This window comes from Bombyx mori, chromosome 17, assembly GCF_030269925.1.
Source record: "Bombyx mori chromosome 17, ASM3026992v2".
In the NCBI taxonomy this organism is placed as follows: Eukaryota; Metazoa; Arthropoda; class Insecta; order Lepidoptera; family Bombycidae; genus Bombyx; species Bombyx mori.
Window position 1 is genome coordinate 16,246,308 of NC_085123.1, and position 18,819 is coordinate 16,265,126.

General features: G+C 41.4%; 1 protein-coding gene across 1 annotated transcript in view; it reads left to right on the forward strand.

Moving 5' to 3' along the window:
• Window positions 1-18,819, forward strand: part of LOC101735462 (uncharacterized) — a 107,903-nt gene that overhangs the window by 60,722 nt on the left and 28,362 nt on the right. Inside the window, exons 3-4 of the mRNA XM_021348148.3 lie at window positions 13,450-13,627; window positions 14,188-14,327. Coding sequence (XP_021203823.1) covers window positions 13,450-13,627; window positions 14,188-14,327 — 318 coding nt within the window. The remainder of the gene's footprint in view (window positions 1-13,449; window positions 13,628-14,187; window positions 14,328-18,819) is intronic.

An 18,819-nucleotide genomic window follows, 5' to 3' on the forward strand; every position in this document is an offset into this window, starting at 1 on the left:
TCTAAATTGAAAGGCGAAATAGTTTGTGCCCGCCATCCTTCAACGTCCACTACTCTACCACCTCTTAGTGCGGATTTAATAAAGGCCGCTGAAAGGCAAATTATGCAACGAACACAGGTCGAGAGCTTTTCTATAGAATTTCTTCATATCCTGAACTCGAAGCCTATTCCTCCGAACAGTCGTCTCAGAAAACTGTCACCGGCTTTGGGAGAGGACAAATTACTGCGGTTAGCCGGAAGAATTAAAGCCGCAGAAGGCATTGACCCTGACACGCGCTTCCCCGTCCTTCTTGACGGTCGTCACCCAATTGTACGTTTATTGGTACAATTTTATCATCGAAAAGCGGGTCACGCAAATTATGAACTAGTCGTGAACGAATTAAGACAAAAATTCTGGTTGTTAAGGCTGAGGAACACAGTGAGAACAGTAGCAAAAGAGTGTCCACTCTGCAGAATTAGAAAGTCCTTGCCGGTGAACCCGAAAACAGGAGATCTGCCACCTGAAAGATTAGCTCACCATCGACGGCCCTTTACTTTTACGGGTCTGGACTACTTCGGCCCCGTAAGCGTCACTATCGGGCGCAGGCATGAAAAACGTTATGTAGCCCTTTTCACCTGTTTAACTGTCAGAGCCCTTCACCTAGAAATGGTACATAGTCTATCGACTGACTCTGCTATCATGGCTATTAGAAGATTCATTGCAAGACGGGGCTGTCCAAACATTATTTTCTCGGACAACGGAACCTGCTTTGTTGGTGCCAATCGCATTCTCAGAGGTTTCTACGGAGAAAATGTCGAAGATTTCACAAGCACTCAAGGAATACTCTGGAAGTTCATCCCACCTGCGGCACCTAATTTCGGAGGATGTTGGGAGCGCTTGGTGCGATCAGTAAAGGTAGCTCTGAACGCAACATTAACCGAACGAGCTCCAAAAGAAGAAACCTTGAGCGTCTTACTAGCCGAGGCAGAAGCCATTGTCAATTCACGTCCATTAACTCATGTATCTACAGATCCTGACGACCCGACAACACTCACACCATTTCATTTCTTAATCGGTTCTTCGTCCGTGCAGACCTTACCTACTGCCTTGAACGATCACGATTTGGTCAGCCGTTCCGAATGGAGGAAAGCATTGAGGCTAGCAGATCATTTTTGGTCGCGTTGGATGCGCGAGGTTCTCCCGACCCTACAACCACGTGAGCAGTTAAGAGGCAACCGCAGTTCAACAGCTTTTCAAGAGGGTGACGTAGTAATTATTGCTGACTTTAACTTGCCCCGCGGAATATGGCCACGAGGACGTGTTGCGAAAGTGTACCCTGGGAAAGATGGCGTGATAAGGGTAGTGGACGTTGCAACAGCAGGGGGAATGCTACGCCGACCCGTACGAAAGCTGGTTAGGCTCTCCACCTAAGGCCTTGACTGACCTTGGTTTGCATAACCAGTTTGTGCTTTTCTGCACGAGGGGGAGGATGTTGTGAACCTCTTTGCTATTTTGATAACTAATGTAGTTTTTATATACTTCACTTTTGACGTTTGTCTTCATATTACCCATTTCTTTCTGTTTTCTTAATTTTCTGTTTTTATTAAAAAATAATCATTCTCAACTTGTTTCATCGTTTATCATTTTACAAAGATTTGTTTAGTTTGTTCATTTCAATTGTGTAATAAAAATCAAACCCGAAAAATTATAATTTGCGTAATTAGTGGTGGTAGGACCTCTTGTGAGTGCGCGTGGGTAGGATTCTTTCTTGGATAGATTTCTTTACCTAGCGCAGCGATTTAGTATGGGCTTATTGTAAGACCACACAGGTACCTTCACCAATTAAAGAATTTAAAAAAGATGCAGTTTAATACTTCTGAAGTCGAGATATTTACTGAATAGTCTTTGTTTCTTGTTCGTGTATATCATGAGAACCTATGAGAACTTAACCTTACCATGATACCTACACACAACACTCACAACTACTTTTTACTGCTGCTAGGTCGTCTTGTGAGTCCGCGCGGGTAGATACCCTGCCTATTTCTGTCGTGAAGCAGTTAATGCGTTTCGGTTTGAAGGGTGGGGCAGCCGTTGTAACTATACTGAGATCTTAGAACTTATATCTCAAGGTACGTGGCGCATTTACGTTGTAGATGTCTATGGGCTCCAGTAACCATTAATACCAGGTGCATCTAAGCAATAAAAAAAATCTGCGTTATTGTCAAAAATGGAATTGGAATTGGAATTTTTGGTCCGTTTTGAATGATTTTTATACATTTATCGGATCATACAGAAAAAATGTTCAGAACTTGGATGTTTATTGTATAAATAGTCGGGACATTTGTTAGCTTTCGGGGCTCCAAGTAGCACCTGCTAACATTAAGTTAATTACAAAATTTGCGAAATGGAGTCGAGATAGTGAATTTTATTTGCTCGTTCGATATGAACTTTTATTAGTCTCTCCACTGACAGTCTGCTTCGTTTGGAAACTCTTCATCTACGAAAATGTTCTCATCTGATTTTATCTTCCTTTTGCAGCATCATCAAAACTCTCTTTCAAATAGGACCTTTAACGGTAATCATCGGGTTGCTCCTAGTCTTGGCAATTTTGAAGCCCAAACACCTTTAAAATTAAACCACCGTTACAATACAATTCGAACAGTATAACTCATTAGATTTCTTAGCCACATTGATCATCAGCAATTTCGATAACACCATTAGTCAACAAGAACAGAAGAACCAGTACAAGAAACCAGCTCATACCGATAGATGCATATACGATGATCCCATCATTATCCGACCAGTGATCTTTGTTATAGAGAACTTAAGATATTTGGGATATCTACCCACCTGAGGGATGAAATTCAGCATAAAAGGCATGTTTTATGCAAGGATAATCTTAATTTTCCCTATCGTCGTCACCTTAAACCAAAACCAGCTACAACAGAACAGGCAGACTAGTCCACGTGGCGTTCTTCAAGGGAGCTATAGACAAGATTGGCAAAATATTTAGACACGCGTCTATAAAATAATTTGAGACCCACACAAGAAACTAAGCTTACGATCTAAACAAGACCTACGATCTGTTAAATAAAGCATACAGTTGCAGGATCCTGGTGGCCATAAACTGGCACGAGAACGAACAATTGCAAACCCATACTAAAAGACTGGGCTCAGTCGGTCACCGAGGATGCCCACGGCCGCTATTTTTTGCAGACCATATTATACGGACGCCCCCAGGGATCCTGGTCAACTGTCTCAGGGAACGTCTGCATGCTCAGAGATTTGGTTTTGAATTTGGAACGCGACGGATTCTGTCCCGGCACCAGTGGGCCTTCAACTGTACATCCATATGGCCCGCGGGCATGGGTGTCCACGCAGCCATCGCGACTGCCTCCACTAAGAGCTCCTTGTCCAGACGCACATGGGGAACTACCGGGGACAACGCGGGTACTCCTCCTCACCAAAAACTAAAGACTTTTCCAGTTAGTTCTCTACGAAACGTAATTCTCGAGCTAGATGAAGTTCTCGCCCATGAAATTATTAATAAAACAGGTATTCATGCTTGACTCATTCACTGATTGTGCATTATTGTTGTATCACTTAAGGCTTCTAGAATATTTCGCGTATGTTTCCAAAAACGGTCTCTTAGACCCTGTGTACGTGACGTTGCCAATTTATTTTCCGAGTTTTAAGTAGTCAGCGTGAAACGTAACACTTCGTGATGTACGTTCCCTATGCTTCTAATAAAAGTCTCATTTTCAAGGAGAAGGCGAAAATTAATTTTCATGACACGTAATATTGTATCTGAGTGCCTTTGAAACGTCTATAGCTTAATGGATAAAACGCATGGTAGCATACCGTGTAATGGGACAAATGAGATATGGTGTAGAGAGTTTTTTTAGGACAAATAATGGATTCACTGTTATTTGACTACTTCAGGCTATGGCTACCTACCGTCGATACCGAAAGTGTACATGGAACATCGAGTTTCAATGGTAAAACTTCAAAAAGGATAAGACAGAGGGTAGACAGATTTCCGTTGTGGCGGGTAGCCATCATACAACGCAAGATAATTGACAGGGACTTTTTGGCGGGAACGCGAGGAGTGAAGTTGTGTGATTTGTTTTATTTTGTCTATTTAGTGTTTCTTCAGGTTTAAATGTGTAATAATGGTGGTTTATTAACTGTTTAATATCTGTGAAAGTGCACAAATGTGGGAAAATGAAACGAAGCTGCTGGACGTAACTTCTCGGGTTTCTCCAAAAAGTCCACTGAAAAAATCTCAGTAAATGACCACCATTTTACTGCGATTATATTTCATCCCATATCATCTCAGTTCATTAAATTTCATCCCAGTTGATTAATGTCTCAAATTAATCATCTTCATTTCATTTCACTCCATATTATAATTTTTCATAAAATTAAGAATATAAAATAAAATAAGACATGACTTAAAGGTCTTAGTTACCAGGTCATAAAATCTCTTAAAAAAAAAAAAAGATAATTGACAGATGCCTGAATCTCGCTTACGACATTTTCAAGATAAAGCGCATATATACAAGTTCCGAACAACAACATTCGGACCATCGGTCTACCGAGCAAATATCACCCGCTCGGCGGAAGATCTTCCCTTCGTCGTATATCTCCCAAACTGGAGACCTGCGACGGAACAACTGCAGCCTTCATCATCAGCGTATCAAGAACTTCGGCTACCACGATTCCCGCATTCTTACAGATAAAAACAAAGTCATCAACAGTCGTCCCACAGCAAGCCAGCATTTATTTATTTATTTAATTAGTCTACTTACAAATTAACAGTATAAACCAAAACATTTGTAAGGTATTAATAATTAACTTAAGTAATTCCTAACAACAACAATAAATCGCTGCAAACCATCATGGAATATGTCCATTTCCGGAGCATAGGCTAGCAAGCCATTGAGTAGCGAGACAGCACGATGCGTCGGAGAGTTAGCGGAGTGCTGCGTACGCGCGTGCGTTGTACAAAGTAGCTGCCGCTGGCGACGCGCTCCTCCACACATACATCCGCGCATGTAGCCATCAGGCACATATAACGACACTGATTCCAGTGCAGTGGAGTTATCAATTTTGTTATGCAATAGCTGATAATAATGCAACATAAGAGTCATCTTCCGTCTGAGCTCAAGAGTTTCTAATCCGACCATACCAGTCACATAAAGTGATGGATACAAGAACGGATAGTATCCATACATTTTCTTGAATAGGAACCTGCCAAAATTTTTATGTAGTTTTTCCAGCATTATCTTTTGAACTGCTTCGCGAGGATCCCACACGAGTGCGTTATATTCAAGACTACTTCGCAAATCATTGCATTGCAGCCTCAACAGGACCATCGCAGCTGATTCACCGCACTTCCTGGTCCTACGGCACGTACCTACACTGCCTCATCACACCACTATAGTCCATCGCAGCCCACGACCGGATCATCAACGCTTGGGGTCACACATCTCCGGCGTGGCATCTCTGCATCACATGGATTACTCACGATACACGCGCAGCATTCAAGCTCAGTTTCGACTCACCGCAAACTTCGAGCAGCACTGGCGACACTCACGCAGCATTCAAGCTCAGTCTCGACTCACCGCAGATTTCGAGTAGCACTGGCACTTGCAAGCTAATCTCAGCACGGACAACGCTAACTAAATGACACGACCTCCGGTCTCGGAGGGGAGTGATGTGGCGGGTAGCCATCATACAACGCAAGATAATTGACAGATGCCTGAATCTCGCTTACGACATTTTCAAGATAAAGCGCATATATACAAGTTCCGAACAACAACATTCGGACCGTCGGTCTACCGAGCAATATCACCCGCTCGGTGGAAGATCTTCCCTTTGTCGTAAGCCCCAAACCGTCTTACCATTAGTACGGGTACCGGCTAAGGCGAGACTTTCGGCGCGCACCGCGGTACCGTAAGTTTCGTGTAGTCGGTGTGGTGGAGCTCGATGGGGCTTAGTCGGTAGTCGTTCTGCGGGGCAAGTGCTTTGCGCGCCTTTTTCAAGCCGAAGTCTCCTGTGAGAAATTGGGGGAGGTGAAGGACCTCGGCCCTTCTCTTCTCCCCTTCTTCCTCTCAGGAGGCGCCGGAGTCCGACATAACCCGGTCCGTTACCCCCTCGACCGGGTGAACATAAATGGATTCCCCAGCGTTAAAAAAAAAAGGGTAGACAGATTTGTCTAGCCCTAACATTCGACTTGCAGTCTTCAGCCTACCCGTGATTGTTTAAATTATTCTTTGTAGATAGACGAAGCATATGACCCCACCTGATGGTGAGTGGCACATCCAAGTTTCTCTGTTGCTGATACGCAATCGTTGCGATCGAAATATCAGGAACTCATAAAAACGAAGTCGTCGTGGCCTAACGGATAAGACGTCCGGTGCATTCATATCTAGCGATGCAACGGTGTTCGTATCCCGTAGGCGGGTACCAATTTTTCTGATGAAATATGTACTTGACAATTGTTCACGATTGACTTCCACGGTGAAGGAATAGCATCGTGTAATAGAAATCAAACCCGCAAAATTATAATTTGGGTAATTACTGTTGGTAGGACGTCTTGTGAGTCCCCTGTCTATTTCTGCCGTGAAGCAGTAATGTGTTCAGTTTGAAGGTTGGGGCAGCCGTTGTAACCTTAGAACTTATATCTCAAGGTGGGTGGCGCATTTACGTTGTAGATGTCTATGGGCTCCAGTAACAACACTAGGTGGGCTGTGAGCTCATCCAACCTTCTAAGCAATAAAAAAAAAAGTTGTAAGTTATCGGAAACGTCTCGAAAATCTTCCTTCAAACTCAAATTTACATCCTGCAATGTTGAGGCACGTGTTCGGAAAAAATCTTCTTGGATTCTTTGTGAATAAGCATCCGTGAGTTTTGTTTCTGGAATGGTAATATAAAGCTCTGTCTTTTGTTTAGGAGAATGTGTCTTTGATGAAAATTCTCTGAAAACCCGATCTTTCTCGTGTGTTCCTATGATTATATAATATTTCTCGAATTGCATCATTATGTAAGAGTTTTTCTTTTCATACAAAAATACATGCCTTTACTAGGGCGACGTTTAGATTTTGAATATATAATAGTTTTGCGCAGAATCTAAATGTGAGATGCCTTTGATCTTACGTGATAAATTCTATCAAAGGATTAAATTATATTTCCATAATCCTGTATAATTTTATAGCGCTGAGATTAATATGAGCGTAACAGTGTATATTGAATTAGGATTCTTTTACGCCATTTGTTTTAATTTGGGATTATCCTTATAACGTAATTGGTTACAAAAAACATGCTACGCACGATGTAATATGGTCTATCGAACTGGTGGTAGGACCTCTTGTGAGTCCGCACGCGTAGGTACCACCACCCCGCCTATTTCTGCCGTGAAGCAGTAATGCGTTAGGGTTTGAAGGGTGGGGTAGCCGTTGTAACTATACTGAGACCTTAGAGCTTATATCTCAAGGTGGATGGCGCATTTACATTGTAGATGTCTATGGGCTCCAGTAACTACTTAACACCAGGTGGGCTGTGAGCTCGTCCACCCGTCTAAGCAATAAAAAAAAATGTGACGTGTGTTTCTCGATGTTTCAATAAGCCTTATTAGGTGAGGCAGTGGACAAATCGTTTTCTAAGTCACTGAATATTCTACAAGGACTTAATTTGATCCTATTAAGACTGACTCGGTATCAGAAGAATGAATAGGACCCCTTTGCCGCAGCTACCACAGTAAAAAGCTTATAATATCCTCATCTTCCAAGGCTTTTACTGATGGTAGGACCTCTTGTGAGTCTGCACTGGTAGGTACCACCACCCCGCTTATTTCTGCTGTGAAGCAGTAATGTGTTTCTGATTGAAGGGTGGGGTAGCCGTTGTAACTATACTGAGACCTTAGAACTTATATTTCAAGGTGGGTGGCGCATTTACGTAATAGATGTCTTTGGGCCTCAGTAACCACTTAACACCAGGTGGGCTGTGAGCTCGTTTACCCACCTAAGCAATAAATAAAAAAAAGGCTTGCCAGAGTAACTGAACCGAAGAGAAATTCGGAATAGAATGTTCATAATGAATGTACTCCAATACGTTTCTTCGAGATCATAGGTCACATATGAACTGTTTTAATTGTATTCCATTGCGTCCAAATAAAAAAATACTAGATTTTTTTGGAACGAAGTTCCTTATGGGACGATGCGAAGGGGTACCCTAACAGAGAAAAAACGTCCGTAACGTAAGATTTTTATTAGTTATGCACACAGTCTACGACTTAACTTTGTAATAACATACAAAAAATAATATATTTTTTTATTATATATTTTTTATAAATCATTGTAAATAAAATAAAGTTGATAACTTTGTAAAGTAGTATTTTTTTTTAATTTTTATCAATAAAAAAATCATAACAAAACATGTATACCCGAATAATTATTTTCTTTATACCTCGAATAGAACATAAAATTAATATTTTTATAATAAGGAACTTTGTTCCTATCCGGTGTCCCACCACACCACACGTATCTTTTCTTTTCGTTCGTTGAAAGTAGAATATTTTGTTCGCTGTGTCTGTTACAGTAGAACCTGTAAACTGATGACTATCGATTAAGCGCTCATTCGAATCATCCGAAATTTATTCGTTTTCCATCCGAACGCACAGAGAAACAGCGCTTATAGCTTTTCAACTGTGAATTTACGAAAAAAAGCGCACCTCTCGTACGTAGGAAAAAATACGTGAAAACGTTCCGTAATTGAGTTTACATACAGTGTGCTAGATGAGTTGGCTATTAAATCAGAGGGCTTCGTACGGGATACGAAAGTGATTTTAAACCTTGCTAAGTGATTATACCTTGTGTGATAGAGTTTATCATAAATACCTAGTGATACTGGTGGTAGGACCTCTTGTGAGTCCGCATGGGTAGTTACCACCACCTGGCCTATTTCTGCCGTGAAGCAGAAGTAGGCCAGGAGGTGGTTGAAGGATAGGGCAGCCGTTGTAACTATACTTCAGACCTTAGAACTTATATCTCAAGGTGGGAGGCGCATTTACGTTGTAGACGTCTATGGGCACCAGTGACCACTTAACACCAGGTGGACTGTGAGCTCGTCCACTCATATAAGCAATAAAAATATAAATAAAAAAGTAGTGTGCATAATTCATTATTCAATTCGTTTTCACCTGTGAAAGTTAGTATCTGCTACTGATGACATTACAATAATAACATATGTGGTCTTATCAAGTTAATCTGGTAGTTAAATCATTGACTTTCAGCTGAGCATTGCCTTAAATGAGATTAGGAAGATTTTTTTTTTTTGTTTTTAACACCAAGGTAAATTTAAAATGTAATATGACCATGTTATATGAACTCTCTTTATGCATGTTCAGGTGAGATTTCTACTTCTAATTTTTTAAGCGATCTTATAGCTGGCATTATGTGATTACCGGAGGCCAAAGGCATCAATCAGAACGTCAATGCTACTACCGTCCTTGAGCCATGAGGTCGAAACCTCAATTATCTCCAAATTTCATGACGCTTCATAGCAGAAATAGGCAGGATGGTGGTACCTCCTTGTGCGAGCTTACAATAACCCGGTGAATATCAGTTAGCGATCGTAGTGAGCTGGTATTATACTTAGATAACGACGCTGCCCATTCTCCAGTAAATCCTAGAATCGCCTTTTATGACACCCGCGGAAAGAAATAGGGTGTTTCTTTTCTAGACTGACACCAAGCAGCCAATAAAATGAAAACTTCCTAACATGCTACGGTCTTTTTTTTATTGCTTATATGGGTGGACAAGCTAACAGCCCACCTGGTGTGAAGTGGTTACAACGTAAATGCCACAAGAGGTCCTAAAACCAGTAAATTTCAATTTTGAATTTAGAACCGGATTACAATGCAAAATAACGCGAGTTTTATTCTTCATAATTTGTTTTCAAAACTTGACAGTGTTCTATCTAGTTTTTTATTTCAATTTAAGGCAAACGACTAAGTCCCACATATTATCGTTTTAATAAGCAAACCTATGAAGTCAATGTCACTGACTGACTGAAGTGAAGTCACTGCCCATTTTGAGATCAATAATGAACATCGTAATTGTATTATAATAGTTGGCGTCTCGCCTATAACTTCTCTTCCTAACATATTAATATGTAGTTCAGAGGAAGCGTGAAAGTAGCCCCGGTAATCAACAAATTAAAGAACGGACTGTTAGCTTGGTATGGACATGTGATGCGTAGAGAGAAGATACATGTGACTAGGAGATGTATGGAAATAGTAGTGCTAGGTAGAGGGGGAAGAGGTCGACCGTAGAAGACATGGATGGAGTGTGTGAATGACGATATGAGAGAGAGAGAGGAGTGAGTGTTGAGATGACGGCTGATAAAAGAGAATGGAAGAGAAAAATTAGCCGTGCCGACCACACCTAGTGGGATAAGGTGGAGAAACAGAAGAAAATAAGAAGATTTTAATATGTAGTTCGCGACTATAACATACCGGGTAGAAGTGAAAATCTTTATCTCTTAATTGGGGCTTTTTTTTGTTAATGTCCTCTTTATTTCGTACTCTATGCATTTCATTCTATCTATTCGTTTCAAAAATAAATACCAATCTAAAATGTATTTCGCCAACTCATCGCGTTTCGTGGCCGAAAGTTCAAAAGCACGCGAGCAGAAGTGTGCTTTTCAAACATTAAACGAATATTCCGTGTGTATCGTCATAATTCATGAGTAAATTATTCAAGGGGCCGAGCATTTTCATGCCGGTTTCATTGGATTATATTCCTTCAGATGGACGTGGAAGGTGCAAAATAGATTCTTAGTTGAATTTTTAAATATAATCTCTTTTATGGTGGTTGTAAGGCTGTCAATGTTTTGTCACAGATCAAATCGGGCTGAGCTGTCAAAGTAATTATGAAACGACTGCTTCTCAAGTGATTGGTATCAGCTTCGAGATTGGACACGTACCTAATAGATAATCAATTCCAGATTTCTTTACCAAGCGCAGCGATTTAGTAGGGGCTTATTGTAAGACAACACAGGTACCTTCACCAATTAAAACATTAAAAAAATGTGCAATTTTATACTTCTGAAGTCGAGATATTTACTGAATAGTCTTCGTTTCTGGTTCGTATATCATGAGAACTTAACCATGATACCTTCACAACTACTTTTTTACTGCTCGTAGGTCGTCTTGTGAGTCCGCACGAGTAGGTACCCTGCCTATTTCTGCCGTTAAGCAGTAATGCGTTTCGGTTTGAAGAAGGGCGGGGCAGCCGTTGTACTGTAAAAACTGAGAAGGTGGGTGGCGGCGATTTTACATTGTAGATGTCTATGGGCTCCGGTAACCACTAAGACCAGGTGGGCCGTGACCTCGTCCATTCATCTAAGCAATAAAATAAAATAAAAAACTACCACCCTTAACTGACATTAAATTCCACTGCTCTGCGTGTCTCCTCTTTAGTTTAGAACACATTACTGGCACTTTCTTCTCATTCTTTGGAACAGTTTGTTTCAATCGTGGTTTATCAACGTGAACTAATGCTCAAGTAATTATGTTACTGAAATCATCAACACTACATTGCATTCAGCATGTTTCTTAGAAGGTCAATGATGTCGTCAATAAAGGCTAAATACGTCACAAATATAGTCCTGATTGGTAATAGTTGATAAGTATTAAACTTAAAATCAGAGTAGTAATTTCACATAATTTGAATAGACCAGTACATCTAAAAACACGAGGTTAAAGTCGTAATAGAATAAAAGCTCGTAAAAGCCATCCTACTCTGAACAGGTGACTATTTCTGTAATAAGCTCTAATATTGACTCGTGCCACCTCAACACTTCTAATTTTCAAGGCTTCAAATTTCTTGCGAAGTTATTAAATATTTTTGTTAATTCATCGTGAGAGTCGTTTGAGCATACAAGTAGTTAAGTCTTTTGAATAACAATGTTCCTACCTTAGGTCATAACCACAGCACGCGTGCCACCTTGGCGCGAAAACAACGCTAGAGGTTCGGCATTAAAAATAAAATTTATAACTACAGCATTATTGTATTTTTACGAGTAAGTCGGGCGTCTAACAACCAGTTACCGAAGGACATGAATTTTAATTACAATAGTGGTCCCCCGGTAGTCGATATTCGACTTTATTTAATTGAAATTATAAGTTTGTACACGATTCTATTGTCAAAGACTATTATACTTCTATGATCACAGACTTCGCCAAGACTACATTTTAGACAAAAATATTTCTGTTCTCGATCTGTTCTCGATTTGACCACAGACTATAAACATTAAGAAAAGTTTGACAATAAACAAATAGTATACATGCGTGTGTGTGTCAAAAACATGATAGTTTGTGTAATGTTTTTATTTATTGATTTAATGTATTATTATCCATAATTAAAAAAAAATTAACATTCTACACTCCTTCTCTATATTATCTACAAGTGTGGAAAATTTCATACTCCTCCGTTCGCGCAATTTTCGTAAAAAGGGATGCAAAGTTTTTGCTTCATGTATTAATATATAGATAGATAGATACCGACCTTAAACCTTACGCGGATGAAGTGTGTTAGTATCAATGAAGCATTCTCTCACTTCTCTATCTTATAAAATTCATGACTTCTTCAGATATAGACTGGATGATGGAATATGCTCACTGATTAGGCAAACTTATTAATTTTGCTTGTCCGATTTTTACATTACACGGCTTATCCTTTTTCGTCTTTTTTTGTTCTTTAATAAACACGTGTTGGCTACATTTTTCTTAACAATAAGTGTTACCAGCGAAGTCCTGATTTGCGATTGCGATAGTAACATATCAAAGAAAATTGGCATTCAGATCTAGATGTATTTGTATGTGTCTTGTAAATATTTTTGCGTCAGCCATTACTCTGAGAAAATCTTGGGGTACATTGAAATATATAGGAGATGAAAAATTAACAAAAATAATAAACCTACACTAATATTATAAAGCTGAAGAGTTTGTTTGTTTGAACATGCTAATCTTAGGAACTACTGGTCCCATTTCAAAAATTATTTCAGTGTTAGATAACCCATTTATCGAGGAAGGCTATAGGCTATATAACATTACGCTAAGACCAAAAGAATGTTTCAAAATGGGGGTTATTTTTACCTTTTGAGAACTTTTGCTGCGTGCGCTGCAGAAACGCTTAAAGTTTCGCTAAAATAATGGATGACAGAATTGTTCCCCTTTAAAAGATCTATAAAAAAATCCGCGACAGCATAAGTTTATATGTTAAGGTTGGCTCACTATAACGTTTTTTATGCTAACCAAATTTGTTCTAAAAGAAAGCATTTTTTGTGAACTATTCCACGCGGACGAAGTCGCGGGAAAAAACTAGTTATAATATATAAGGTTAAAACCAAGATCTTGTCTATTTAATTATCTCTTTAAATTGGATGTTTCGTTTTTGTTGGCAGCTCGAGACCAGAGCCTTCAATAGCAGTGGAGTAATCGTCACGAATGATTCATGCAACCCCGAGGAGTGTGTCATCACGGCGCGGCCTGAACGTGGAACCAGCAAGTTTACTTGTGAGGTCTCCAGTGAGGGGCCGCGGTTTGCCGTGGATAGACAATCGGCCAACATGACGGTAGCTGGTGAGTGTATAATATATTTAAAGATTGATGAGAAACTTTTAGTGACAAGGATGGGTAATTTGATTTTATGATGAAGTTGAAGAAATTAACTGTTGGGTCTTTTTTTCCCTTACCTTCGCTGGTAGCCTTGAGAGGCTATATCAGCGTTACTCTATCGTGTAGGTGAGCTCTCGGGGCTCAAACCGGAGGTGTTGTTAACACTGGCCCTAGCAAGAGCAGTGCTTCGCAGAATCTACCATCAGATTGGAAACGCGACGCACTGAGAAAATCTGGCGAGAAACTCAGTGGGCGTCTTGGCTCTGTTTGTGTTAAGTCGTTACTTTTCATACCCTAAAAAGAGTGCCAACCGTCTTGGAATGGTTATCTTATATTTAAAAAAAATCTTTCTGATTTCCAAACCCTAATTCCATGCAGAAGCAAACAGAGCAGTTCGAATATGGTCACAATAGGCTCTTCCATAAATAAAAACGCCCACACCACTACCCTAGATTTTCTAATTTCACTAAACACGCCGCACTAACAGTAAAGTTCTCCCTTCACTTCAGTATTATCTTTCGCAGTTCTACCAGAATACGATCCACTGATCACGGGTCTCCCAACCATGGTCCAGGCAGGAGAACAGGCTGTGGTCAACTGCACTTCTGATTACTCGCTACCAGCGGCCACAATAGATTGGTTTGTGGATTCAGAACCTCAAGAAGTTAGTAATAATAATATTTTATGAATGAATTAAATTATGTCCTATCATTTGTTTATTTGGGCACTGGTCTTAGGCATCCACTTAGATGAAGCTCCTTACAAGTCTTCTAACGTGTTCTCTTGAAAACAGTTGAGACTTTTTTGCGGGAATATGGGGAGTGAAGTTGTGTGATTTGTTTTATTTTGTCTATTTAGTGTTTCTTCAGGCTTAAATGTGTTATAACGGTGGTTTATTAACTGTTTAATATCTGTGAAAGTGCACAAATGTGGGAAAATGAAACAAAACCGCTGGATGTAACTTCTCGGGATCCTCCAAAAAGTCACTGAAAAAATCTCAGTAAATGACCACCATTTTACTGAGATTATATTTCATCCCATATAATCTCATCTCATTTCATTACATTTCATCCCAGTTGATTAATGTCTCTAATTAATCATCTTCATTTCATTTCATTTATCTCCATATTATCATTTTTCATAAAAATAAGAATATAAATTAAAATAAGACTTGACCTAAAGGTCTTAGTAACCAGGTCATAAAATCCCTTTTTTTTTTTAATATTTCGAATCTTTAATATTTTAGCCACCTTCGTTAATTATTTATAGTTTGATTTTGGCTAATGTACTTGGTTGGACGGAATGGATATGACCTATTTTGTTTCGTCTACGGAAGCCCATGAATATTAAATTAGGAATTCGCTCAAAGATAAAGTGAAATACAATTATACGATTTGAATATCGGATAGCCCATCCTTTACTTCCACTCCATTGGAATATATGATTCCTTTGAGTCCAAAATCGGAAGGAGGGTGGTAGTAGAGGTCCTAGCTCTTGCGAACACAATCTCAACCACAAGACCTTAGGATATAAATTCGGGAGGAAATAACTTGTGTTGTAGAGGATACTGTAGGCGTATATTGAGAAAAACTTTACTTTTTGGTGGTAGGACCTCTTGTGAGTCCGCACGGGTAGGTACCACCACCCTGCCTATTTCTGCCGTGAAGCAGTAATGCGTTTCGGTTTGAAGGGTGGGGCAATCGTGGTAACTTTACTGAGACCTTAGAACTTATATCTCAAGGCGGGTGGCGGCATTTACGTTGTAGATGTTTATGGGCTCCTGTAACCACTTAACACCAGGTGGGCTTAAGTTCGTCTACCTATTAAGCAATAAAAAAAACCGAAACTGAAAACCACTTACTGAACCTCATGCCTATACTCATTATGTTCATATAAAACATTATAACATAACCTCATGAATATCCTCATGAGTGGAATCATGCGATATTTTCGTCGTGTGCAACCTGCTCACTAGTATCAATCCCTTTTTGAACAAAATCATTTAAAGCAATACAATCGTATTTCTGCATGAAAGTTTACTAAGAGGATTTAAATTATTCAACAATGTTGTTAAATACTCTCTGAACAACTGAACTGTTTACAAGCGAACGATACGCTAATATTCGCCAACAGAATAATGAAACTGTACTTATTATTCCGAATTTATTATTCTATTATGATATTTTAACCAATAATTATTGCTCTAACCTCGTAGTAAGCGCATTACCTTTAATGGCTTAGTTGGAAATAGAATATACTGTATTTCATATTTTTGTATTTTAAATCATATTGTATTTGGAATAATTTAACGGTCACTTATTAAGAATCGAATATGTGAAAACCATCTTCAAAGCTAAAACGACCCAAGCTCTTCAACAATTATCTCAATACAAAGGGAAAAAGATTTTTATTTGCTACGTGTGGCGGGTAGCCATCATACAACGCAAGATTCCCGCTCGATCCTCCCGCGCTCGCTAACATCGAAGCATCAGTGTGCCGAATCTCACTGACGGGTCACGCGCCGATCGTTATCGCGTCCGTTTATCTTCCTCCGGATAAGATCGTTCTAAGCAGTGATATCGAGGCGCTACTCGGCATGGGAAGCTCTGTCATTCTGGCGGGCGACCTAAATTGTAAACACATCAGGTGGAACTCACACACCACAACCCCTAATGGCAGGCGGCTCGACGCGTTAGTCGATGATCTCGCCTTCGATATCATCGCTCCGCTAACCCCGACTCACTACCCGCTAAATATCGCGCATCGCCCGGATATACTCGACATAGCGTTATTAAAAAACGTAACTCTGCGCTTAGACTCGATCGAAGTAGTTTCAGAGTTAGATTCAGACCACCGTCCCGTCATTATGAAGCTCGGTCGCGCTCCCGATTCCGTTCCCGTCACGAGGACTGTGGTGGATTGGCACACGCTGGGCATTAGCCTGGCTGAATCTGATCCACCATCGCTCCCGTTTAGCCCGGACTCTACCCCGTCTCCTCAGGATACCGCTGAAGCCATAGACATCGTAACGTCACATATCACCTCGACATTAGATAGGTCATCGAAGCAAGTTGTGGCGGAGGACTTCCTTCACCGCTTCGAATTGCCCGACGATATTAGGGAGCTCCTTAGAGCTAAGAACGCCTCGATCCGTGCCTACGATAGGTATCCTACCGCGGAAAATCGCATTCGAATGCGTGCCCTACAACGCGACGTAAAGTCTCGCATCACCGAAGTCCGAGATGCCAGATGGTCTAATTTCTTAGAAGGACTCGCGCCCTCCCAAAGGTCTTACTACCGCTTAGCTCGTGCTCTCAAATCGGATACGGTAGTAACTATGCCCCCCCTCGTAGGCCCCTCAGGCCGACTCGCGGCGTTCGATGATGACGAAAAAGCAGAGCTGCTGGCTGATACATTGCAAACCCAGTGCACGCCCAGCACTCAATCTGTGGACCCTGTTCATGTAGAATTAGTAGACAGTGAGGTAGAACGCAGAGCCTCCTTGTCACCCTCGGATGCGTTACCACCCGTCACCCCGATGGAAGTTAAAGACTTGATCAAAGACCTACGTCCTCGCAAGGCTCCCGGTTCCGACGGTATATCTAACCGCGTTATTAAGCTTCTACCCGTCCAACTCATCGTGATGTTGGCATCTATTTTCAATGCCGCTATGGCGAACTGTATCTTTCCCGCGGTGTGGAAAGAAGCGGACGTTATCGGCATACATAAACCCGGTAAACCAAAAAATCATCCGACGAGCTACCGCCCGATTAGCCTCCTCATGTCTCTAGGCAAACTGTATGAGCGTCTGCTCTACAAACGCCTCAGAGACTTCGTCTCATCCAAGGGCATTCTCATCGATGAACAATTCGGATTCCGTGCAAATCACTCATGCGTACAACAGGTGCACCGCCTCACGGAGCACATTCTCGTAGGACTTAACCGACCAAAACCGATCTACACGGGAGCTCTCTTCTTCGACGTCGCAAAAGCGTTCGACAAAGTCTGGCACAACGGTTTGATTTTCAAACTTTTCAACATGGGCGTACCGGACAGTCTCGTGCTCATCATACGAGACTTCTTGTCTAACCGCTCTTTTCGATATCGAGTAGAGGGAACCCGCTCCTCCCCGCGAACACTCACGGCTGGAGTCCCGCAAGGCTCCGTTCTTTCTCCGCTCCTATTTAGTTTATTTGTTAATGATATTCCCCGGTCGCCGCCGACCCAGCTAGCCTTATTCGCTGACGACACAACCGTTTACTACTCAAGTAGAAACAAGTCCCTAATCGCGAGTAAACTCCAGAGTGCAGCGTTAACCCTCGGACAGTGGTTCCGAAAATGGCGCATAGACATCAACCCAGCGAAAAGCACAGCAGTGTTATTTCAAAGGGGAAACTCACCGCTTATTTCCTCCCGCATTAGGAGGAGAAATATCACACCCCCGATCACCCTCTTCGGCCAACCTATACCCTGGGCCAGGAAGGTCAAGTACCTGGGAGTCACCCTGGATGCATCCATGACATTCCGCCCGCATATAAAAACAGTCCGCGACCGTGCCGCATTTATTCTCGGCAGACTCTATCCCATGATCTGTAAGCGGAGTAAAATGTCCCTTCGGAACAAGGTGACACTTTACAAAACTTGCATAAGGCCCGTCATGACTTACGCGAGTGTGGTGTTCGCTCACGCGGCCCGCACACACATAGACACCCTCCAATCCCTACAATCCCGCTTTTGCAGGTTAGCCGTCGGGGCTCCGTGGTTCGTGAGGAACATCGACTTACACGATGACCTGGGCCTCGAATCGATCCGCAAACACATGAAGTCAATGTCGGAACGTTACTTCGATAAGTCTATGCGTCATGATAATCGCCTTATCGTTGCCACCGCTGATTACTCCCCGAATCCTGATCACGCCGGAGCAAGTCGCCGTCGTCGCCCTAGACACGTCCTTACGGATCCATCAGATCCAATAACTCTTGCATTAGATACCTTCAGCTCTAACACTAGGAGCAGGCTGAGGAACCCCGGTAACCGTACTCGTCGAACTCGACAAAGAGGTCGACGTGCAACCTAACCCATGCATCAGCCCGCTGAGTTTCTCGCCGGATCTTCTCAGCGGGTCGCGATTCCGATCCGGTAGTAGATTCATTCGC